Raw genomic sequence first — 26,514 nt, 5'->3', positions numbered from 1 at the left:
GAGTGTGCGCACTAGACACTGACCCAATACTGGCAAGAACATCTCAGATCAGAGATGCCCAACTTCAGTAGCATCATCACAACGGTCATACTAGGGCTGAGGCGTGGGGTACTAGGCGTGCTCCAATTTACAAAAAGAATAAAATGTATTCTTCTGGGGATGGCAGCAGATGACTGGCTTATATAAAGACATCAGGTAACACACAAGAGGCGCTATATATGAGGTACCGAAGGAGGTTTGGGAGGTGTAAAGAAGCTATTGGATTTTATCACCAGTGGTCATTCATCTTATTTAGAACATTGCTTCTTGCCTTCTTTATACATATGAATGACCAGTTCAGTCCGGCATGCGTTTTGGACCATTGGGACCACTATTCACCAACCACATGCTGCCCACTTAGCTATATATGGTCATCTTAATCAGAATCATTTACTTGGAGGAAGTCAGGCAATCTGTCCCAAACATCCATCCAAACTCTCTTATAATATTCAACTCAAGGCGAGAACTACATAAATGGTATACACTGTTCCTGCCACTTGGTGGCAGTACACTTTAGAATAAAGAGGACTGCCACCAAGCAGAAAATCCTAAATAAAATACACCTTTTGATTCTTGCCATTCCCATGAAACAATTTAGTGTTATTCTTTTTAAACTCTGTCCACCTATTTAAAAAGACATGGACCCTGAAAGGTTATGTGTAAACACATGGAGAATCAGAGCTAGGTTACATATAATCTTCCAGGGGCCATATATCTTTTGAACAGGTGGACAGATATTAAAAAGGAAGCCCAAATTGTTCAGGGGAGTGGCAAGACTCAAATGACAAAGACAATAAAATTTGTAGAAAAATTGCCATTGAAAGCTGTCTCTAGAAATCAACATACTCACTTATTTTCTTCAAAGTGATGCTTTGCAACAGGATGTGAGCAACTAAAGGGGTTATCCCTATTTTTTTCACTAATAATCCTGGGTTTGTGGTCAAAACATTTCTGGAATAAAAAAAACAAACAGAAAAAGTGAAGCTTCAATTTGTATAAAGAGAACAGATACATCATCCTGTAAAGGAGGGTTGCTCACACTTTTTCAGCATGTGAGCTACTTTATAACATGACCAAGTCCAAAGATCTACTACCCACTTCTTGTGGGCGGGGCTGGGCCTGTGGGTAGGACATGTCTGTGGCCTGGCATGTGGGCGGGACATGTCTGTGGCCTGGCATGTGGGCGGGGCCGGGCGGAGCATGAGAGCAGGAGACAGCGGCGTTCTGTGACCGTCCAGGGATCCCCGATGTCTGCTTGTTCACAGTGCAGGCTGAGAGCTATCTCTGGACACTGGCTGGCTGGCTGGGGCTGCGGCAGCCCCGCCTGCCAGTGTCTGTAGATGACTCTCAGCCTGCACTGTGAAGAAGCAGCACCCCGGTCCCCTCCATCCCTAAGAGCGGGGAGCGCGTCATCCCTCGGAGCTGCTGCTGCCCGGCCTGCAAGTGTCCGGAGTGCTTGTTCACAGCGCAGGCTAAGAGTCGACTCTCAGCCTGCACTGTGAACAAGCAGACACCGGGGATCCCTGGCTGCATCCCGCGATCGACCCATACGTCCATTGCGATCGACTGGTAGATCGCGATCGTCGTATTGGGCACCCCTGCTGTAAAGGATATTAGAGACCCGTATCAGTTACCAGAAGTTATATTAAACATAATACAACTTGATACAGTTATCTTCAAAGATACACCAGCAATTCCGGCCTGAGGTTCGTATATAGTCACTGATAAATATATAGGAGGGACGGTTGTGTAATATTTCTTCTGATAACAAGCAAGCATGGTGCTGATGCTTTCCATCTTTCTTACACATGTATCCAAATTCCAAGAAACTTGGATTTTGCACACTAAACTGCCAGAACCATGTAGTGTAAACAGTTTTGGTCGTTTTTGCACAAGCCATATACAGTCAGGTTGTATACAACACATAACATCATGATTTACCTCACACAGAAATACAAACGTCCCAGAATACTCCTGCAATAGATGAGGGATCGTAAGGGTGACTTGGCTGCTGCCTCCAAATATTGCTTCTCTGCAAAACATTCCTTTCCTCTCCAAGGTCCACACATCAATTTCTTCTTGAGAATATGCAAATGTGCAGCATCCTGGGTAAGTGCACTCAATGCCTTGAGCAACATCTAGTAAAAGAAAACATGTAACACTAGTAAATGTGGCACAAATGTCAAGCGATCAGCCTGGAAAACCCAAAATATATACACATTAGCCAGCCAGAACATCAGTCATTCTGGATTAAAGGAAATTTATTGTCTGTTCTGTAAGTGTGTTGTGTGCCTCTAATATCAACATAGAACTCTAGACCATCATAAGAAGTCTCATATAGTTACTATACTGGTGCAAAGTACATTCCCTCTCCACACCTCGCTCTAGAGCTCAATGTCCAGCACTGTAAAAAGAAAAGGGTTTTGTAAATACTCTTAACTGCTGTTCTCAAGTAAGAAATACTGCTGGGGGGGGGGGGGAATAAAAAAATAAAATTGGTTTTAAATACTTGAAGATAGTAAAAGAGCGCACCTCCTGCCGGGCACTGCGTAGCTCACTCATCAATGGGTACTGCAGCAGTGCCTCAAGTCTTTGAGAACATGTAAACTCTGGAAATTGTTAATCTGGAGTCTCAACAGTTGCACATTATCTAAAATTGATGGACATTCTTGAGGATAATAAAATAAAAAGAATAAATAAAAAAAAGATGGTGGAGATAGAAAAATTGTGGCTGGATCCCATTGAAATACATACCTACGGACCCGTTACCCCTCCACCACATATTTTTGGGAATGCCTTTTGATACAGGGTTTCTGAATTGAGGTGAAGAACACGGCTGATGCACTTTCTACAGGCTGTTACACTTTTGTGACTCAGAATAATAATGAAATATTTAGAAAGTACATTATGTCTTGCACGACCACAAAAGCACTGACAGACTGAAGGATTGTGCATTCTTCATACAACGTGCCCTGAAGGAACCTATGTTAAAGAGAACTATAATCCAAGACAGAAACACACACACAGGAAGCTGGATACATTTCTCTGAATCAGGGCAATATATGGAAGACTTAATTCTCCTAAACCGTAAATTCATTTTCAGAAAGACATCGGGGCAAATTTATCAAGATGCGGATTTTGTATTTAGTGGCATATGTTCTTTAAGACTAGTATACGATATGTCAAAGTACTTATCACATAACTGTTAAAGGGGTACTCCAGGATCACTATATTCACGTGCAGTGTCCTCCAGATACACCAACAATATTAGTTTGTTAGTCATGGTCCAATTCAGCCCAGAGTGCTCAGCGGAGATATATCCGCAACTTAGTTTACATTGGTCCATCCACCTGCACACTATACACCTAGCAGTGACAGTGTTTTGCACGCACTCCGATAGGACAAATTTGCATATCCTGCACCCCTGCTAACCAGCCACCAATATTGTACAATTAGAACAAGTAAAATGATGATTGATAAACAAACCAATCTGATATCAATAGCCTGTGTTAACAAATACATGATCCTATAGAAGCCCTTTAACAAGCTTTGGTGATGCACAAAAGGAAAACATGATAGCCATGTGGCCACTAAACTCCGCCTGATCATCTTTTCAGCAATCTTCAATTACCTTTACATATATAGTATTGACCCGCATAAAGATTCTTTGTTGGCCTCTGTCTTATTGCTTTCCACGTGTCATCTGCAGAACTCTTTATTCTCCCTATAAAAATGTCTTTCTTGCATTTATGATCCAAGTTGGGATGATAATTGTAGCTCAAAACTTTTAATCCTAAAGAAACAAAGACAAATCCAGTTTATAGTATATCACAGTATATGAAACTCTTATCCATGGGTTCCCCTTTAATAAAATAACCAGAGTCTACCAGCAGAGAAGCCGTGGAAATGTCCACAATCATCCTTCTGCTTCGATAATCCCATATAATGAACCCACCTGCTTTGGTAAAACAGAGCTGACAAGCCTGTCTGAACTCATGGGTATCTTCAAGAGGATTGGCGCACTTCACAGAGTAACTGAGGTTTGTCAAAGTAGACGGCTCTCCATTAACACAATCTAACAGATGTGGCTTCTTTTGTGTCCCGCATAAATTTATAAGGTTAAAGCTTCCTGGTTCATTTACCTGAATGACATTAAAAATACAAACCAAATAAAAGATGGTGGTGGGAACGACAGAGCCCCATTCACTTTTTACTGTAATGAATACATTTCCATTTGAACAAATATCCTCATACATTATTTAATATGGAATTACTTTAAAGGAGCCCTAAACTACAACACTTATAAAAGGTTATTAGAGGTAAAAGGGGCCTAGTTATCCCCAGAAACAGCATCACTTTTGCCAATGGAAGGAGTCTGGTAATACAGCTCTGCCTATAGAAGTGAATTAAGTCTCTCTAAAGGTAAATGAAGGGCGTGATTTAGACTGGTTTGATCCGTGTGCCACAAACCCTTTCATAGTGCTTGCCTAGGATTAGATACGGCCTGCCTTTTTCTCCAGACAGTGACAGTCGTGCCCAAGAACACTGTTTGGTACTTCATTCATCTGAACAAGATTTTGCAAAACATCGAATTCTGGAATTTTATTGTCTGTAGGGTGTGTTGTGTGCCTCTAATATGTACATAGAAATCTATACCCAAGGAAAAAGCAGCACTCCCGTAGTATGTTGAATATTATTCCATGTTACAAAGTTTCAGCTCCTAAGACCCTTTTTCAAACAGATATAGAATATATATCTCTAGATAGATAGCTAGATGGATAGATAGATAGATAGATAGATAGATAGATAGATAGATAGATAGATAGATAGATAGAATGGGTCAAGTAAATGCATAAAAAGCACCACTCCATATTAAAAGGTTGAAATTTATTTTATAGTCATCGTTTCCGCTCCTATCTCTGGAACTGAAATGGTGCACATGAAATAAATCCCACTTTTTTATTGCTTTTTTCTGCAGTTAAAGGGACCTCTGGGTGCAAGCCACAGATCTTTGGCAACAATTATTCACAGTGTAACTGGACTATTTTTATCTCTATCCACCACAGATTTCCTGTGACAGACTCCGTTCCTCCATCTGTTATCCATGCTGGCCTTCTTGAGACCAAAACAAGCCCCCACATTCCTAGACTGTCACTTTTCACTGCAATTGTGGCTGGTTGTCAGAGGTGTTACTAGATAGACTTAAATAAAAAGATACTCACAGAAAACGGACTGGTGTCTAATAAACTTGGGCTAGCTATTCCATTGAAGTGATCTAATACTGAAGTGTCTAAAATTAAGAAAGATATAAACATTTACATCAAAGGTTGTTTATTATAGTTTATTTACCAATATAAGTCTGCACTTACCTCTTTGGGAGCTGGTCACAGGCATGGGGTTTAGAGGATAGCTGTCCAGGCTGGGTGTTATCAATGGGGCAAATGCATAACTCTGGTACAGCAAAGATGGCTCCAGTCCGGGAAAGTCAGTCAGTCTGCTGGTACTGTTTGCAGGACTAGTCTGAAATAAACCACCACATGGGTTTATCACACTTTGTTCTAGCACACCGTCACGTGACATGTTACATTAAACCATTATTCATATGCATCTGTGGGGGTTTTATTAAAGGGGCCAGGACCCAAAAGCAAATCTATGAAATGATCTCCTGTACAGCATGTTACATGTTCTAGCTAGAAGTGAAACTGGACAAACTAAATTCAGCTTTCACCTCTCTGTGCTTGTAAAATTGTTTAGATGTATGTTAATCTTCAAGGCAAACACCCAAAAATATACAGTATTTTTTTGTTGAAGGAAACAAAATATGGTCTTCTTGGTTGTGTTCAGAAACCACCTGTTGGATGAATGTCCCTCTGTACAAGCAATTTAGCCATGGATGGGGACAGGCTTATATGGTGCAGCGCCAGTGCAGGAATTACCGTATTTTTCGGACTATAAGACGCACCGGACACAGGGATACCAAATGTGTATGTGTTTCAACAGTAATGTTTTTGTTTTATATGTATTCTAGGGATATGGGGGTGATTTGAACATATATATATATATATACATACATACATACATACATATATATATATATATATATATATATATATATATATATATATATATATCTCATCCATGGATGGAAAGAGACACCCTGCAGTGAAGCTATGCAAGAAGAGAAAAAGGGGCGGGCCAGACGGGTGAAGGAGGTGTGGTTTTCTAAGCAAACTTGAAAACACGCCTCTTTCACCCATCTGGCTCGTCCCTCCTTCACTGCCTCTCAGATCTTGCTCCTGCAATGAAGCCACACAGGCAGGGAAGTAGGGGCGGGCCAGACGGGTGAAGGAGGTGTGGTTTCAAGCTTGCCGAGAAAACCACGCCTCCTCCTCCCGTTTGGTCCGCCCCTCCTTCCCTGTCTGTGTGGCTTCATTGCAGGAGCCAGATCTGAGAGGCAGTGAAGGAGGGGCAGGCCAGACGGGAGAAGGAGGCGTGGTTTTCTCGGCAAGCTTGAAACCACGCTTCCTTCACCTGTCTGGCCCGCCCCTACTTCCCTGCCTCTCATATCTCGCTCCTGCAATGACGCGACACAGACAGGGAAGGAGGGGCGGGCCAGACGGGTGAAGGAGGTGTGGTTTCAAGCTTGCCGAGAAAACCACGCCTCCTCCTCCCGTTTGGCCCACCCCTCCTTCCCTGTCTGTGTGGCTTCATTGCAGGAGCCAGATCTGAGAGGCAATGAAGGAGGGGCGGGTCAGACGGGAGAAGGAGGCGTGGTTTTCTCGGCAAGCTTGAAACCACGCTTCCTTCACCTGTCTGGCCCGCCCCTACTTCCCTGCCTCTCATATCTCGCTCCTGCAATGACGCGACACAGACAGGGAAGGAGGGGCAGACCAGACAGGCACCGTGCTGCTCTCCTTTTGATTCTCATAGACAGGACACAGACGCTGCACACGCTGCATTCGGACTATAAGACGCACACACATTTTCCTCCCATATTGGGAGGAAAAAAAGTGCGTCTTATAGTCCGAAAAATACGGTAACTTCTAGTTTATAACAAGGACTACTAGTGCACTTCAAGGCCCATTAAACCTAAAAAGTTACATTTATAGCATATGGAAATGACAATTTCATTGTGTGACTGGTTGGAGCCCACTGAGATTTCTACCAATTAATAAAACAGGGGGGGGGGCTGCTATCAGGCTTTACCCATCGGCTCATTTGTGTTAACATGTAAACTGTCCATCCCCTTTGTCATTGCCAGTGCAGCCAACTAAGATCAGAAGTAAGGGGCCATTGATCTAGGAAATTAAAGACAAATAGCAGTCTCAGTATGGATATCTCAAACAATAATATCCTACAGGAATATTCTAATGATATGGACCAAATGTTTTAAAGAGAAACTTTTCAGTGTATAATTTCTTATAATTTTTTTTATTTTCATTAATATTCACCAAGCCAGTAACATAATGTGGAATAAAAGTGTTCTCTAGGTGTATTCTGAAATTAAAAAAAAAACTTACCCAACAGCAAACCTTAAACTACCGGTACTAAAAGTATCCACATGTGAGTTTTTTATTTTTGTTTTTGAGTGATTGATACTATTTTTTTTATAAATGCAACTTAAAGTAGGTTTAAGGGTTCCTTGCAACTGTAAATATAGCACAACACTACACCTTAAAAAGGATCTTTTCATGTCCTCGAAGACTGGAAGTGTTATATACTGCTGCAAAAGTGAGTGGGACAAGGGCAGATACCTGAATTCAGTGCAGAGAAATTATTGCTGTTAGTTTAGTCACTGGGAGGGGAGCTTGCTATGACGTTGAGCTGTAAGGTTGTCTCTCTTACAGTGCAGGGATATTGGTAGCCAAAACTGACAGCAGCCATATATATGGAATCAGGGCAGCAAAACAGAGGGTGCTGAACTCAGTCAGCTCTGCAGCAGTATATAACTCCCGATCTTAGAGGACATGAAGTGTTCTCTTTAAATCACAGCAAGATTCTACAAAACAAACATTACTTTTCCTAGGTGTCATAGTCTCTCTCTTAAATTCCAGAATTACCTCCAAATTCATGGATGACACAGAAAAGACCAGCCTAAGGAATAGATTGTACAATTACATTTTCAGGTTTTTATACTTCAGTTTGCATACCAAGCTACAGTAAGAGGGAATGTAAAAAAAAAAAAAAAAAAAAAAAACCTTTATAGGCAACACCAAGCGGTATGGACTGCCCACCACTGGATTTGGTACACCTTCAAGAGTACTTTGAAAAATAGAAGCTATCAAAAGCAAAATGGCAACTTTGTTGAGATAAAAGTCTATAAAAATAAAGTTAAGAGTTGTCTCCATGCTCTCACCAAGTTTAGCCCGTTGCATGATGGCACAGAGTCCAGGATGCGGTCCAATTCATCATCAATAATGTCATCAGGCAAGTTTGATAGAGGAAATAAGACAGATGTATCACTGCTAATAAGTGCTGAAGGGAATACTCCAGTCTCAGATACCGGGGACACACTGGGGGACGCTCCAGGGACCGGACCTTGTGACGCCTCTCGTATTGGTTCATTAAAACTCAACATAGAGAAAGGCACATGAGGAGATTCAGGGGTGTCAACTTCAGGCAAATCTGCAATGCAAGATATACATGGAATGTCACTATCCATTACCTTTCTGGCAAATTTGCCTTCCCAATTTTTAAGAGCTTTAATTTTTGTATTTTCAGTCAAGATAGCTTGTATGGATATTTGTCTTTTGTGAGATCAGTTGTAATTTTAATGGAAAGGGTAGGAGTCATCAGAAAATGACGTTTCAAACCAAGTTTTTGATAAAGCGAAAAAGAACCATAACAGCCCAGATGTAGTGTGATCAGGAGCTCTGGAGAAGCTGCAGCGCAGGAGTGCGGTGTTCACAAATAAAGCTTGGAGAGGGACTGAATAAAGGAAGGGATCAAGTGTTTTTGCTGGAGGGGTTCTTTATTCACTGTATAATAAAAAGAAATAAGCGTAACTTTCTAATATACTTTAATGTTGAGGTCCCATGTTGCAGAAACTCAGGTCTTTGTTGCAGATTTTGCTGCATGGGATAAAATCATATGAAGCACATATACTTCTACCTTCTTCTCAATCCACCCCTGGCTTTGGCTCAAAAAAACAACAACAACAACATGCATTGATGTAACGTGGGGAATCAGCCTAAGGGAGTCTTTAGTCTAAAGAATACTTGAAATCTGACAACTCATTGTGCTTACCCACACCTTTACAGCTCACGTACATGGCAATATAACAAGTCCAACTAACAATGGGGCTGAGGGTTTAAGGTCACGGCTGCCATTCTCCCATCAACTTGATCTTCCTGACCATAGTTTGCAGATGTTATTTATATGCTTTTGTACTGATTATTTTGAACTATGATATATGCAGAAAATCGGTCCGCACTCCTGTTATCCTTTTAAAATGTCATCTTTAATGTATATCTTTAAAACTGTTGCACATGACAGGCATTATACAAAAGTGAAAACACACACCAAAAGTGATTCAAAACTTCATGGCTGACGCGTTTCTGGGCACTCCGGCCCCTTAGTCATAACCTAATAATAAATGTTCTTGGTCAGTCTTATATATCATTAGCTACCTTCCTGACTACCTTGTCCTACCTGAATCCAATTGCTTAATCAGTTGTTGTATGTTCCCTATTCTTCCTTATGTTTTTAGCAAAGGTTCCTCCCCTATTAATTTCAACATATTCTATTATTTCTTTAATTTTGAAACAGCTTTGGATGTACAAACAATGTACAAACTTCCTATCTGATGCAGTAGGACTTACTAAAACCATGTGTAATTCACAAATCTATGCAGACGGTTCCATTAACCCTTGCCATTCTAGTTGGTTACCTATATAGCTGGAAATAAAAGCCTTTTATTGCATCTTTGTATCATTGTAATAACTCAGTCCAATAAATTTTATTTTTCCCATCTAACTATATCTATAATGACTTAATATCTATATAGCAATAACTATTTATTATATGAAATCCTTCCTTCATCCCTATCTATCGTCAAGCATAACATTAACTATATTATTTCAAGAGTTTCCCTTTAACCCATGTAACTTGTTAATTAATACTGCTTCTTTTCATATCTCACTTAGTGAATAAGCAGGAGATCTGTTCTTAAGTTCATTCCATTTGGTTTGTGACTATCAAAGTTAAATATTGTATATAACATGCCTCCCTTTGTAAGAGGAGTTCTTTTCTATTTCCACCTCTTGGATTCTCCTCGATAGTTTCAATACCAAAGAATCGCAATGTATCAGTTCTGCCCTCGTGAATTATGGCAAAATGCTTTGCAGCACCGGAGATGTTTTCTGCTGTTAATTTTTTACAGACTCTCAAATGCTCCAGAATGCGAGTTTTTAATGCTCTAGATGTGTATCCTATATAGTCCTTTGTACATTCTATACATCTAATGCAATAAATAACATATTCACTATTGCAGTCTATATATTCCTTTAATTTCATGGTGAAATCTGAAGCACAACTTGAGATTTCTGTCAGAGTTTCCACATGTTTACAAACCCTGCATTTAACATTACTACATCGTGTGAAACCGGGATTTCTCCTGTCTGAATTGGGACATACTTTTGTCGGTAAATAACTAGGTGAAAGTTCATTACTTAGGGTTGGACTTCTTTTGGGAACACATTTTATGCCATCTTGTAGTATTAGATTTGTGACTGAGTCTGTTTGTAAAATCGGTACGTTTTTTTCTAATTATATTATTTTACTGTATTCCAAGCTATATGCTGTAGAAAAAAAAACATTTTATTCCCTGTATAATTTTTGTAATTGTGGTCATTTAATAAGTTTATTCTTTCTATTATTTAATTCCACTATATTCACAGCCCTATTAAGCACCCAGTTTGGATAACTCCGATCTTTTAATCTTTCTATTGTTTCTTTACTGTGCGTTTCATAGTCCTCCCTCCCTACTGCAAGTTCTTTTTATTCTAACCAGTTCCCCTACTGGAATGCTTTTTAAAGTATGTTTTGGGTGACAACTATTACCTCTCAATATTGTATTACCCCATGATGGCTTTCTAAAGGGGGTAGTAACCACTATTTGACCCTCCTCCACCCCTGTAAGTTTAATATCCAGAAAGCTGATGGAATTTTTTATAATGAACGTAAGTGAAGTTGAGCCCCAGTTTATTCCCATTAAGATATCCAATAAATTCCAGTATGGGCGCTACACAGCCGCTCCAAACAATGAGGATATCGTCTATGTAGTGCCCATACCAGAATAAGGAAGAGGAGAAAGGATTATCAATGTTAAATATGGAACATTCCTCCCAATATGCTAGAGCTAAATTGCATAAAGACGGTGACAACAGGGCACCCATAGGTGCCCCGCAAATTTGCAAATAATAATTATGCTCAAACAAAAAATAGTTATGTTTCAGCAAGAAGGAAGTCACTGATATAATGAACTCACACATCGGTGCAGTAAAGGCACTATATTTGTACAAATGAAAACCTAATGCTTCTATTGCTTACATATGCGGCATACTTGGATATAACGCACTGATGTCGCAAGATAACCAGCTGAATTTTTTTTTTTCCAGGGGAATTGTTAAAACACCTAAGGACTTCTTTGCTATCTTGAAATATAGTTAAAGTTATGCTTGACGATAGATAGGGCTGAAGGAAGGATTTAATATAATAAATAGTTATTGCTATATAGATATAAAGTCATTATAGATACCGGTATATAGTTAATGGGAAAAATAAAATTTACTGGACTGAGTTATTACAATGATACAAAGATGCAATAAAAGGCTTTTATTTGCAGCTATATAGGTAACCAACTAGAATGGCAAGGGTTAATGGAAACGTCTACATGAAGTCTTGAATCACTTTTGGTGTGTGTTTTCACCTGCACTTTTGTATTATGCCTGTCATGTGCAACAGTTTTAAAGATATACATTAAAGATGACATTTAAAAAGAATAACAGGAGTGCGGACTGATTTTCTGCATATATCATAGTTCAAAATAATCAGTACAAAAGCATATAAATAACATCTGCAAACTATGGTCAGGAAGATCAAGTTGATGGGAGAATGGCAGCCAGACCAGTGTTCTGATATGGTAGCACTTTATATACTGATGCTGGTTTGTACCATTTATAAATTACTTTGAATCTATATTGGCCATTCTGCATGTATTTAATTCCTATTGACATAGGAATAGTGAATGTGTACACAGAATAGGAATACATTTAAAGGGGCTCTATCAGCAAAATCATACTGATAGAGCCTCACATATGCGTGAATAGTCTTTAAAAAGGCTATTCAGGCACCGTAAAAGTTATATAAAACTACCCCCCCTCCCCCGTTTTCAAATAATACCCTAAAAAAGAATGTGATCTACTTACGCATCGTGCGCGCTGGGCGGGCATTCAGGGTGCGCCGTCTTCTTCGTCCACGCCTCTTCTTCCTCCGATGTCCTCTGGTCCCGTCCACCTCCAGCGCTCGTGAACTGACACTGATAAAAAAAAAAATGGCCTGGGCGCCTGCGCAGTAGCCGTAGTAGAAGCCATATGCTACTGCGCATGCGCCCAGACCATTTTTTTTATATCAGTGTCCACTCGCGAGCGCCGGAGGAGGACATCGGAGGAAGAAGAGGCGTGGACGAAGAAGAAGACACACCCTGAATGCCCGCCCACGGTGCACGATGCGCAGGTAGATAACATTCTTTTTTAGGATTTTATTTTAAAACAGGGGGGGGGGGTAGTTTACTATAACATTTACGGTGCCTGAATAGCCTTTTTAAAAGCTATGCACGCATATGTGGGGCTCTATCAGCATGACTTTGCTGATAGAGCCCCTTTAATCTATGTTATATAAGTGGTCAGTTTCTATGGGTATTACTAGCATGCCGCCCTGCAGTAGTGTGTGCCACGACCTCCTTTCCCTCAAATATATATTTTTATTGTAATGAACTAGTAAACTTGTATATATACACACATACATACAGAGAGAGTATTTTGATAGCTTTTGATAACATGGGGAGATTTATGCAAATAGAAGTTGACTGGTATGTTCTAGTAATATAGAAGTTTGCTGAAAATCTGTGGGATTACCAACAATTCTATAAAGCAACTGCATACACCAAGGGACAATCAAATCCTATGCTGAGAGATCAAGACAGTCTTTCCCCTACATAGTCTTAGGAAAAGGTTTCCCTGATCACCATCTTATACTTACTGTTCTAAAGAGAAATTCACACTAGCGTTGGAGTCTCCATAGGAAATATGCAGAACAGAAACCCAAACTCTAGGGTGAGCCTAGCGTAATAAAGCTTTATGTAACAGCCATGACATTGTAGTACACCCTTGAAAATTACTCCTGCTACTGAGTTTAATGCTTAGGGCATTATATAGACTAAATACAATGATGCAAGCATATGTGAGAAGTGTACAGGTTAGTACAGGTGTTCAGCTGGAATAAACAAGAAGATTTCCAGTGACAGTAAAAAAAAAAAGAAAAAAAAATCCATGCCTTTCTAGTTTATAGTGCTTATAGGGTTTTTCTGAAATTTGATAAAATCTAGCCAAAGAAAGTGAAATGGTATAAAAATAATAGAAGACCCAATATTCACATGTGAAGTCTCCTGCCGCTTAAGCATTGCATGTGTGTAAACGCGCAGCCAACTAAACAAAAACACCAGACATCACACATGCAGTGGCGCTGGAATTTCGCAGAATTAACAGGTGGGTATAGTGTCTTTATTTTATGCCATATACCCACTGTATTCCATTCCGTTTTTTTGTCTGATGTGCTAATCTGTGGGAACTTTACAAGAGTTGCCCAGACCTGTCCATTTCTTGCGCCTAGCATTGTAGCATACCCCTTGTTCGCCTTTGGTATTCCCCCCCCCCCCAAATGGAATACCAAATGCATTGGCAAGCGGTGTGCAGTGAAAGCACACAGACCCCATAGACTATTTGGTATTCCGTTCGGGGGGATCCCCATGTGGACGCCCCGAATAGATTACCAAACTCAGATGTGAACGAGGGGTTTGCTCCACAACAGTGAACGGGTCTGCAATGAATCATTCAATGAATCATCATGTATAATTATAGTAATGTGGATGAAGCCCCGGTATGAGCATTAAAAGTGTTTTCCCATGTCAGCCTTTCAGCCAGGCGTTGTGCAGTGTCTGCTTCTTACTTCCTGTACTTCTCTCCCTCCCTCCTGCTGAACAGGACACAGAACACTTCTGCAGGTCATATAATGTGCAAATTATCTGTGTATTTACATAGAGAGATAACAGACTCTGCAATTAGCTGAATGGATGGTACTGCCAGCAAGAGCAGTGAGTGAGTGATGTCACTTGTGCTATAGGTCCGTGGTTATAGCAACGCAGTGTAAACAATGGGGGAATAAATTCACATACCAGGCAAACAAAGAAGAATTTTAAAAGCAATATATTTAGGAAAAGGCTTCAATTTACACGAGGTACCACTATAGATAGGATCATTGAGATGGGACAACCCCTGTAAGTCACTGGTGCAGGTTTCCCTTTATTTTACTTAAAGTGACTTTACTAGAGTTGAGCAAGTACTATTCGAAACTCCAGTTTCAAATAGCACGCACCCATAGGAAGCTTCCATTCATTCTTATGGGTGCATGCTATTTGAAACGGCCATTTTGAATAGTACTCGCTCATCTCTAGACTTTACTATTGAGGCCAGGGCTCCACGGAACAGAAGCGCTGCGATTTGGCTGCAGCGGAAATGCCGCAAAAAAAAAAAAAAAAAAAAGCGTTGTTTTACAGTAATGTAAAAACCACAGTGCAGACCAACCGTGATTTCTAAAACCGGCGCAGTTTTGGAAATCAAAGCATGTCAATTATACCTACAGAAACGCCAGCGGTTTCCCAATAGTTATAATTGTAACAGTAAGTCTGGAGAACTTTCTGTCTAAAGTGCTGCAGGAAGAACAGAGATGTGTTGTCACTGCGGTTTTTCCCGCAGTGTTTTTTTTGCTGGGGTCTTTAGGCTAAAGGTGTTTTCCCAGGACTTTTTAACTGATGACCTATGCTTAGGATCAGCAGCTTGAAGCTGCAGTCAAATTAGCTTCTAATTCACAGGCCACGTCATGTTCATCTAGCCTGATAGCAGCTCAGTCCCATTCAAGTGAATAGGCTTGGCTACTATATCAATATATCACTTTACAGATAAATGGTGCTGTGCTTGGAACAGGTTAATAACTCCGCCTAGAAACCCCCATTTAAGGGTATTGAAAGGGTATTGTGGGTTCATACAGCACAGAGTGATAAACCTTAACCAGGCTCCATATATCAATCTATACAATTTTAACATCAAAACTATAAAGCAGCAAAGAAAATAAACGTGCATAGAAAAATCACTTACCTGGCTCTATCTGATCTGCAAAGCTATCAGCCATCTGCAAATTGAATTAAAATGCATCAATGGCTACTGAATGCTGATAAATTGATGTTTTTTCATATACAATCTCTCAGCAATGTAGTTATTTAGCAGATTACAATTCTCATTTGTTACAATAAAACAAATGGAAAGTCATTTTACTAAGTGCAAATCTCACATTTTAAATGTTTATTAGTAATCTCTGTTGTCAAAAGCCAACACAATGGCAGCTAATAACATCTCTACTGGGGCCTTACATGACATGGTTACAAAAATGTAGGCCTCCATAGTGCTCATCATTAGAGACCCCAAGATAATTCCTGGGCAATCTTTAGCAGTATAAACCTGGCCATAAACAAGTTTGCCAGCCACCATCTAGCCCAATATCACCAGAAGCTTACAGTATTGCATGCATCTTAAACTGGATAAGGGGAGAAAAGATATCCTCCTTCCCAGGGAACTAAAGGAACAAGCAGTAGAAATCCATGTCTAAAGCCCAGTTCACATCTACATTAGGGCCATTATGTTACCCTATCTGCATGAAATATGCAAACCACACTTTTCTCTCCGTATTTTTCGTGCAGAAACCACACGGACCCATTATAGTCTATGGGGTCTGCGGGTTTCCTTAGGTAACTACTTTTTTAATGCGGCTAGGTTTCCGTTCGGGAGCGGGGTCCCTGAACAGAAACCCAAATGCAGATGTGAACCAGGCTTTACTGTGGACGTTCCCAATAATTATTTCAAAGCGATTCTATTTATCTGAAAGTAACCTACAAAGCAGATTTGCAAGAAATGAACACTTACCTTTTCCGAAGCATCCATGACTGTAACTTTGGAATCAGGCTGAAACACAAGTTTTATCATTATATAACAGAAAAAATACATTAAAAGAGATCACAAATAAAAATGCACTCACCTGCGTCCTGACATAGGCTTTCCTAATTTTTAACCCCAGCTTTATAGCTAGTTCACGAGTTAGTTTCAAGACACTTTCATCCTATAAAAAATTTCATGTACAAATATGTATTTGTAGGGAAAAAAAAAATACACACAATTCTAAATTTATTACAAGAAATAATTAAACAAACAGTCTTTTATTAGCATACGTCCAAAAGGAAAGGATTGACACAGCAGGGGAAGGTAACCACACACGCATCTCATTTGTGATGTAGGATCCATTCTACATTTCTAGTGTGGAGATAATATAAAAGAGAGCAAAAAAGTCCTGCAAGCACAACAGATACCTGACAAACCCAATGACAGTAAATGGGGTCCCTAAGGATTCATTGCTATCTGTCATTAGACAGCAGTTTTAATGTTTATTCATTCTTCTATTCCGACGGGGGAACAGATTAAAGTAACACAAGTGTAAAAGCACATCTGAAGGAGTTTTCCAGGACCTTAATATTGATAACCTATTCTTAGGATAAGTCGATAGGACATCGGTGGATATAAAACTCCTGACCACCCAATAGAAATTAGCTGCTTTAAGGGCCCATAGAGTTCTAGAACAGGCCATAAGCACTGCAGCTGTCAGTGTAAGTAACACATATCAGTCTGCAGTCCAAGCTGTTTAGTTGTAAAGGAAAGGACCTGAAGTACAGAGAACCGTGAGCTCTGCAAGTTAATCTAAAGATCTGCAAAGATAATACTGTGCCGATGTGCTGAGCAAACCCATGATGGGGATACAGCATTACACCAGTGGGCATTGGTAGAGGTTGAATGGCCACTTCTCGTAAAATCTAATCAGATCCTAACATAACACCACCACTTTATAAAATGGGAAAATCCACTTACCGTATATACTCGAGTATAAGCCGAATTTTTCAGCACAGTCTTTGTGCTGAAAAAGACCCACTCGGCTTATACTTTTTTTAAGGGGGGAGGGGAAATCTGTGACCAACCGCAATATCAATGTATAGAATCTCCCATAAAATAGTGGGGGGAAAAAAATAATAAGAAGCTTTAAAAAAAATAAAAAAAAAATTTAAAGTTCTAAATCCCTCCTTTCCCTAGAATACATATAAAAGTAGAAAATTACTGTGAAAACACATACACATTAGGTATTCCTGTGCCTGAAAGTGTCCGGTCTACTAAATATAGGGGATCTGCAGTGCTCCTGTTCCGTCGGGAAGGGGTTAATAGGAGCACTGCAGATACCCTATATTCAGCCAGGCTGAATTCCAAGTGGGGGAGAAAAAAAAAAAACAAAAAAAAAAACAGTCCTCAAGCTCAGGGAAGGGGCAGACAGACAACCAAAACACCCCCTCCCCTTCCCCAGCAACTACTGCACCCAAGAACTCCGACCATTTTAATTTTTGAAATTTTCCAGTAGCTGCTGCATCCCCCCCCCCAGGTTTATACTCGAGTCAATAAGTTTTCCCAGTTTTTTTTAGGTAAAATTAGGGGCCTCGGTTTATATTCGGGTCGGCTTATACGGTAAATATTAACACAGACATTTTAGCATTACTAAAGCATTGACTATTTGGAGAGAGCGTGCACATGCATGTGTGGTTTTTTCTATTTATTTTTTTTTGTTTATTCTAATCTCAACTTTGAATAAAATATTCAATACAAATACATGAATCCATTGACTTTACTTACCTTAGGGGCAATGATAAAGCACTTTGCAATAGCATCATACGCTTCCTTGTATTTCTCAAGTGAAAATAAGGCTTTGGATTTACAATACAGAGCCCTGGGATTTTTATCATTAGTACTTAAAGCATCTTCACAATCTCTCAAAGCTTCCTCTGGGAAACCCTAGAGAGAAAAAAAATATATATTACTGCAACTGTATAACAACCAAACTACAGATAGTTGGTAAAACTTGTAGCCTGAAACTCATATTATATGAGTTGTAGTCTCTACTTTAACTTCCCACACATTCAGCTTTCCTCTTTACTCACATAAACGCGTGTGCCCAGCCATGACTGCTTATAATCCAGCAGGGGAACTCTATTATCCACAGATATCTGCTTTCTTTTCCAGAATCAGCATCCATGGACAAGGATTGCTGTTTATCTATTATAACCTCTATTGTGTATCGACAAAGCTGCCGAGACACATTTTCAACAAGTGCAAGGATCTCAAGCAAACAAATACCATATAATGGCTACATATACATTCTATACATAATATTAGAGATAATCTACATATCTCAAACGACACATTATGGAGACATACTCCCTTACTGCAAAACCTGAACTATATGGAGACACAATCTGCGTAAAACCTCGGTCAGGTCCCAAGTACAAACTCTAGCATGATAGTGTCCCTTTACTGTGGAAAGGGGAAACAAGTCTCATCACTGGGAGATACTTATATGTATTTAAAGAGGACTTTTCACCTCCTTGGGTACATGCGGTGTAATACGTCGCTAGACGGTCGACGGCTTTCATGTTCTGTGCCCCCGGTGAAGAGCTATCAGTGCTGGTACCGTAGCTCTTCACTGTCAGAAGGGCGGTTCTGACAGTCAGCCAGGAACGCCCTTCCTCACAGCAGCGCCTATGATAGAGCCCCTTAATAGTATAGATTTGATCATCAAATAACTATGTGCACATCATAGTCGATGTCAAAGTCTCGACACAGTGCCTGTCAAATTCTGGAGGAAAAAAAAAGTGCAAGGCCAACTTTCATCCTGCGATGCCTGTTACACTATGAAAAGCTGACAGAACCTATTATAGACAATGAGGTCCCTTAGGACCGGCTGCTGTGTCATTAGACAGATCTTTCCTTTCTTCTATTCCTGCCACAGACCAGAAGAATGTGACCTCCTATGCAGTTAACATAGCGCAAGTGAAGAAACCAGCCATTTTCTTTAATAAACCACATTACATCTACGCTACTGATTGACATGCACTTACACTATAAATGATGAGATGTTTCCAATTGACATAATCCAAAGGAGTTTATTTTAACCCTTTCATCATTTCTGCTGTACACATATGATGAATGAGAAGTCTTAATGGCACTAGGTGTCTGTTTTACACAGCAGAGACCCAGCAGTAGTAAAGTTTCATACGCGGTCATTGACCATAGCACCCAAGTGGTTACTTTCACTTTTGTTTCATTTCCAGCAACTAAATGGCTCCCCCGCGATGACATTCTTAGTTTACTACAACACTTTACTTCTTCACACTCTTACTGTATCTATATAAGAAGAAGCCCGGTTCACGTGAAGTTTCTCCAGAGTCTCACTGGAAATGGCAATCTCCTCAGACGAAGCATACATGGCAATGCTAAGGGCCTCAGTGTACTGGTTTATTGCCTCATCTTTGCTTCCTTCTCTGTACAGATCATTTCCTTCATTGTAAAGGTTTCTTATCAGCTTCTGAATAAAAATCTGAAATGAAAAATAAAATCTCTATATGAAAAAATTCCAACCATCAGCTATAGGACCATGGGATATTCTGATATAAAACACAAAATCATTAGAAGTACAGCCAAAAGTAAAAACGATTAGGTTATTTAGGTAATATGGTAGATAAAGTAGTGAATGAAGTTGCAATAACTCATCCCATTACCAGCCACAGGACCCTAACATTGTCAGAAGCAGGCATATAGAGAACCTGGCCCAGGTAGGAGAAGCCCAATGATATACATCATCTGATCGCTACGGTCACCCTCAGCATTTGGGGGTCTTAGATACCCAAAACTGTTTAGTAACACTATAAGGAATGGCTGAATGGAGTTGGATAAAACAAGACTCCAAACTGCTCAGGATGCCAGCACCTATTAGATGTAGGACACTGCTCTTTAAAGCTAGGGCCCTACGTCGCAGGCTGCAGCTAAAAAGACCGCAGAAAAACCATGGCGGCAACGCATTATGTTTTTTTCCTGCAGCGTTTTTCACAGAAACTACACAGAGGTTTCCTCTGCAGACTTTCTGCTTCCATTATACCTACAGGGAAACCGCCAATGTTTTCTTAGGGATGCATCCGGCATCCAGTCACGGCTAGCTGTTTTTTGGATCGGATTCTGAGGTGGCCTCCACATCAAAATCTGATCCAGAAATCCCTGTGTGAACCCAGCCTTAAACGAAGCACACAGTACAAAGAACGAACAAGGAAATTACATTTTAGTCATTTACCTCATAATCTTTCTGGGACCCAGGGTACGGCAATGGGGACCTAAAATAAAGAATTGGCAAGTCAAAAATACTCTCAGAAGGCTGAAACCCAAACAATTACTCCATTAACATCCAGGAAGATTTGTATCTTTTTTTCCAATCAAGTTTTGCATTCTATAAGCCATAACTATACTTCTATCAACTTAGTGGTATGAGGGCTTGTTTTTACAGGAGTTGTATTTTCTAATCACATCTTTTGGGATACATATTGTTGATTAACTTCTATAAATTATCTTAAAATTGTATGTCCTTCACACTTCAGCATTAATATCATGTTCCCATTTTTTCATATGTGTACAATTATAGCAATACTAGACATTTTTTGGTGTAACCACTTTAACGGAAAAAAATAAATAAAAATAAATTTCTTTTGTGTTTTCATACTCAGAGCCACAGCTTTATTTTTTTATATATAGAAGCGGGGGTTGTTTTTTTTTTTTTTTTTGTTAAAGCCCAAGTTAACACTTTTACAGCACAAATTTGGGGCATATACACAATTTTTACCAAGGTGCTGTCCTAGATCAGATATTGATGGCCTATCCTTATGGTAGGCTATCAATATCAGATTGGTGGGCGAGTCTGACACCCAAATCCCCAACTGATCTGCTGGGAGACAGGAGCTCAGTTGTCAGTAGGGGAAAGCTCTAAAAACATTGTATTCATTTACGTAATCCAATCTCTCAAGAGAAAAAGTAAAGTAATCTTACTGAATGAATTCCATTCCAGTCTTTATGTCCTCCTGCCGGCTGCTACGGTCATTTGACACATAGGACATGATGTTCTCCTCATCAGACTGTCAGTCACAAATCTGGAAGTTAAAATCGTTTAGTTAGTATCAGCACATGCTAAGAAATAAAAAATAAGATATGGGCAGTGTATTTCCAACAAATCAACCGTGGTGAATGTTCTCATAGGAGAAGTTACTAAACAAATGAACCAAAAATAGACGCAGCATAAAAGATCAAGTATATGGATTCTGCTATTAAACCCTGGTTAAGTGAGTCATCAAGATCTCTCAATACTGCACCAACCAGTTTCAACACCTGAAAACTAGGAAGAGTAATAGATGAAACCTATGCCAATTCCTGATGTGACTGGGTTTCCGTTTCTTGGGTTCGCTTAGAGACCTTAGATTAACACTGTATAAATGTGACAGAACCAGTTCTAGGACAAAAATTCACTGAAAATTAGAATACGCTGACTATACCTGAAATTATTGTGCTACACCTCTCCTCAAAATTGCCATAATATCAAGGATTCAGGGTTTTTTTATGACATTGGTAAAATTTGCTATTATATTTTGTTTAATATCTTGGCAGAGTTGGGCGCCATTCACACTACAGTTATTACTGTCCGTTGCTGTCATCAGTCATAGGATGATGGCAGTGGACATGAACTTAATCCACCTAAAAAGCGGTTACCCTTGGACCCCAGTGACTATAATGGGGTCTGCCAGGTTTCCGCCCCAAAAAACTGAGGGAAAAGCACTTGCACTTGTGTCCATATTTTTAAAGCGGAATGGAGAACGGAATTCCCGAGTGGAGATCTGGGCGCAGGTGTCAACCTACCGTGAGTCGTGAAGATTTTAATTCTGGCACATAGGAGTACATCCGATTTATTAGGAAGCACTCCTTCAATAATTCTGTTCCGGCATAGAAATAGGAGGAACAAATGCCAAGGACACCAACAGATCACATGGACAATAGTGTAAGGTATCCATTGGTTATCATTTTGCCATAATTTGCGCCCAACTCTGCCAAGATATTAAGCAAAATATAATAGAAAATTTTACCAATGTCATAAAAAAAACAAAACCTGAATCTTTGATATTATGGCAATTTGGTGTAGCACAATAATTTCAGGTATAGTCAGCATATTTTAATTTTCAGTGAATTTTTGTCCTAGAACTGGCTCTGTTAGATTTATACAGTGTTAATCTAATTCTACGGTTTCATAGAGTTTCTATGGTATCAAATTATAGTACAAGATTAAATCTTCCATGTGTAAGTGTATAAATAGGTGAATAGGCTAGGTTTACATTAGCGTTGGATATGCCATAAGCTGTGCAATACACATCTATTATACAGTTATGGTATATCCAATAGACAAAGACCATTTAAAAACGTGGTTGAAAGCAATGGATACCAGACAGACAGTTTACAGGGTCCCTCAGGACGTCATTAGAAGGATCTGTTTTAATGCGCAGAATAAGGACACCAAGTGGCTTTGCACCATTCCCCACAGGCACTGCACGCGACACTACATATTCCCTCTGTATGGCACCATATCACAGATTTGTCCCCCTCAGTAGTATGGGTGGTAGGAGTACATCTCTATAAGGATGGCGTTACATGGGCCTATTTGGTCATTGAAAAAGCACCTGTATGCCAAAGTCTGAATAAAATCACTATTTTGAGCTTCAGGCTAGGGTCACATCTGCGTTTAAAGGGGTTTTCCCATCTCAGTGTTTCGTCTGCAGAGTCCGCTTCTCACTTCCTGTATTTCTCCTCCCCCCTCCTGAACAGGACACACAATCCTTTTGCAGATCAGATAAGCAGATGCTTATACAGAATGGACTCAGTGTTATTTGTGTGTTTACATAGAGAGATAACAGACTCTTTACATAGATACAGAACATAGAACAGATAAAGAGATATCCGCAAACTGCAATTAGCTGAACCATTGGGAGCACTTAGTAGTCACTTGTCCAATCTCCCAGGTCCATGCTTATAGCAACACTGTGTAAACAATAGAAGGAATAGGGTCACACTGCAGGCAAAGAAAGCAGAATTTCTAATGCAACATATTTAGGAAAAGTCTTCAATTTACATAAACTACCAGTATAGATAGGATTCTTGAGATGGGACAACCCCTTTAATTTGGCTGCAGAAAAGTCCTGGACAAACTGGTGAAGAATCAGTCGGACCTCAATATATTCTATGGGGTCTTAGGAGAACCGCTTTATTAGCGGACAAGCTCTGTCATTTGGGTCCCATTGTGAACCCCAACTACAGAGAGACCAACATTACTGTGAAACTAGTATTATAAGCTAGGCTCACACTAGCGCTCGCTCTACATTCAAGGAGTCCATTCCCCACCAAGCACTTTTTTCTCTCTGCATTTTTCAGGTACAAACACGGTGGACCCCATTATATAGTCTATCAGGTCCCCACTTTTTAAGAGAACTGGATTTCTGTTCCTTGGGTCCCCAAGCAGGCCTGAAGAATGGAAACCTGAACGCTAGTGTGAAACTATCAATAGTTACATCTGCACTAGCACATGTACATCACTTGGGAAATGAGGAGATAAGCCCAGTGGCCATAGAAATGAAGTGTCAACAATGAAGTGAATAAATTAAGATAGCAGCCAAACAAAGCAGTTTTGATAAAGCAATGTATTTCGGAAAAGTCTTAAATCCACATAAACTAGCAGTATAGATGGGATGCTTTTCATGGGACAACCCCTTTAACTCCTTAGTATAAAACCTACATCGACTAGTATGACTAGCCTCTATAAAGACACAAGATGCGCCTCGTTCTCCTCGCTGCGGCCTCTTCCAGCTCTCCGGCGGGGACTTCCAAAATGGCGCCGGCGCGCGCCCCCTGCCTGCAGCCTGAAGCTCCGGCTCCCTCCTCGCTCCGTCCGTCTGGGTCGGCTCCAGCTACGGACCTGTCCGGCTCCTCTCCTGCCTCCGCTCTGCTCTCCCCTGGCATGGGGACTCCTGGGGCTGCTACTGACAAGGTATGCCTTACATCTGGGACTGTCTCCTCTGACCGCATGGCGGCCCCCCTCCCCCACTCACTCTCCACTGTGCCTGGCCCTGGCTGTCCCTGGACGCTCCCTGCTGCCCCTGTGCCCCAGTGTGGTGGAATGCCCCAGGAACATGGCTCCCCTCTCCCTCTGGACACTGTTGGTTTGCCTCCTCTCCTGGCCCCCTCCTCAGCTCTGGTCCCTGGCCCTGATGATCCCTTGGCTCCGGTGGCCCAGGTTCTGACCCTTCAGGCCTCCTCCACTCTGCCTACGGTTCTCCCCCCTGGGACCCCCCCTGGGTCAGTTTCTCTAACTCTGCATTCCTCCCTATCCACCTGGGATGACCCCCAAAGGCCTCAGCGACCCCCGGATTGTGATTTGGATTTTTCTTCTACTCCGGCGGCCCTTCGGGCCCCCGTGGACTCTGATTCCTCTGGTTCTTCCTCACATGCCTCCCTGTCTCAGGGGAGACCTAAACGCCCTAAGTTATCGGATATCTTGGAATTGCTCCGTGCTATGCCCACTAAACAAGACATAGAGGCTATGGTGCGCAGAGTGGAGGAGAAACAAGACAAGATTCTGACAGGGTTCAAGGCGGACCTTCACTTCCTTTCGTCTTCTGTTACGTCTCAACAGCAACGCACGGATTCTATCGATCAACGACTCCTTGCAGTGGAGGACTCTTTATCTACTCAACGCACGTTTAATCGCCATCTCATCCTACAAGTAGACGATCAGGAGAATCGGGGTCGCCGGAACAATATTAAACTGAGGGGCATCCCTGATGCTGTTGCCACCAAAGAGCTCCGCTCTATTGCAGTTTCGGTTTTCAACACCGTTCTGTCCCGACCGATGGATACAGAGATCAATATCGATAGGATCCACCGTGTGATCGGACCTAAAAGAACCTCCTCTTCCGATCCTAGGGATGTCCTATGCCGGGTGCATTTTTACAAAAAGAGGACATTCTTCAGGCGGCCTGGCGCCATGGACCGGTTCCGTTCCTGGATGGCTCTATTACCCTTCTCCCTGATGTTTCCCGCCGCACTCTGGCGATGCGGCGTCTTCTGAAGCCTACTCTCCGCAAAATCCTGGACTCTGGAGCTACTTATCGCTGGGGTCACCCCTTTCATCTCCTGATTCGCCGAAATGGCGCCAACTTCGCTTTACATTCCCCTGACCAGGTGGAGGATCTCGCCCATTTTCTTGACATCTCTGACTTAACTTTGCCGGACTGGCTGGAGTTCCCACTCCCATCCCCTCTATCTGCTGCTGGCCCTTCCTCACCCCCACTGCCTCGACAGGGACGCCGTGGGATGGACCCCTTGGGGGCCCCTCTGGAGAACGTTTCATCTGGGCCGATAGTCTAGACTGTGCTGGGCCCTCCGAGGCCACCTGACTTTCGTTGTTTTATGCTCTTTTGTATTTCATCGTTATTGTATCTTTGTCTCTCCCGCGATTTGTTCCTCATGCTAAGTTTTGTGCCCTGGGGGTGCATGGGGTGGATTCTTGTCCCCCCCCTCCCCCCTGTGTGTTCGCGGCGTTGCCCGCCCTCTTTCCTGCCCCCCGGCCTGCCAGGGTTGCTCCGTGTATGCTCTCCCTGCGTCGTTGTCTCTACATTCTGAGGCTTCGCCGTACGGTGGCCTGCTTGGGAGTGCTCCTTTTGTTTGCCTCTTCCACGGGGCGCCCGGGTTGGCCGGGGTATGGGCTGTTTGCTTCTCTATAATTGTGGCTGGCCCTCTCAGCTGGCTTTCAATTGCGACCCCCTTTTCTTTTTTCATTATTGCTGTGTTGCCGGTGTGGGAATGGGTAGCTCTGATTTCTGAACTACCTCTCCCCCACTTAGTTAGTTCTAGCGGCTCTCTGGGCGCATTCTGCGGCGTGCCCCTGAGACCTGCTCTAGTGGGTTTTCTCCCACTGATTGGTGTTTGCCCGAGCTTGGGCTAGCTAAGCTCGGTTCTAGCAGGTGTTTGCTTTTTGTCCTCTTGTTTTTGTTTGTTTGTCTACTTTTTTCCCTCTCGTCTCTTTTCGCTGCCCCTCCCTTTTCCCCCTCCCCCCGCCCATTCCTTCCACTTCTCTTCCCTGATTCCCTCCCTCCCCCATCTGTTTCCCCCCTCGCCTTCCCTCCTCTCCCTTCCCCCTGGG

The 26,514-nt window shown here is 41.4% G+C and overlaps 2 protein-coding genes across 2 annotated transcripts in view; both read right to left on the bottom strand.

Moving 5' to 3' along the window:
• LITAF (lipopolysaccharide induced TNF factor) overlaps nt 1-26,514 on the bottom strand; it is a 329,531-nt gene that overhangs the window by 219,902 nt on the left and 83,115 nt on the right. The window lies entirely within an intron of this gene.
• The window catches only part of ZC3H7A (zinc finger CCCH-type containing 7A), a 41,172-nt gene that overhangs the window by 7,380 nt on the left and 7,278 nt on the right, over nt 1-26,514 (bottom strand). Inside the window, exons 2-15 of the mRNA XM_075285805.1 lie at nt 21,327-21,427; nt 20,581-20,620; nt 19,636-19,833; nt 18,093-18,251; nt 16,405-16,485; nt 16,293-16,331; nt 15,471-15,504; nt 8,396-8,664; nt 5,409-5,559; nt 5,262-5,329; nt 3,995-4,181; nt 3,671-3,832; nt 1,981-2,177; nt 890-990 (exon numbers count right to left, since the gene is read on the bottom strand). Of these exons, the coding sequence (XP_075141906.1) occupies nt 890-990; nt 1,981-2,177; nt 3,671-3,832; nt 3,995-4,181; nt 5,262-5,329; nt 5,409-5,559; nt 8,396-8,664; nt 15,471-15,504; nt 16,293-16,331; nt 16,405-16,485; nt 18,093-18,251; nt 19,636-19,833; nt 20,581-20,620; nt 21,327-21,394 (1,754 nt within the window). The 5' untranslated portion in view covers nt 21,395-21,427. The remainder of the gene's footprint in view (nt 1-889; nt 991-1,980; nt 2,178-3,670; nt 3,833-3,994; nt 4,182-5,261; nt 5,330-5,408; nt 5,560-8,395; nt 8,665-15,470; nt 15,505-16,292; nt 16,332-16,404; nt 16,486-18,092; nt 18,252-19,635; nt 19,834-20,580; nt 20,621-21,326; nt 21,428-26,514) is intronic.

The sequence above is a fragment of the Leptodactylus fuscus genome, chromosome 8, assembly GCF_031893055.1.
Source record: "Leptodactylus fuscus isolate aLepFus1 chromosome 8, aLepFus1.hap2, whole genome shotgun sequence".
Lineage (NCBI taxonomy): Eukaryota > Metazoa > Chordata > Amphibia > Anura > Leptodactylidae > Leptodactylus > Leptodactylus fuscus.
Note: the sequence above shows the minus strand (reverse complement) of the source record. Positions and strands in the feature narration are given on the sequence as shown.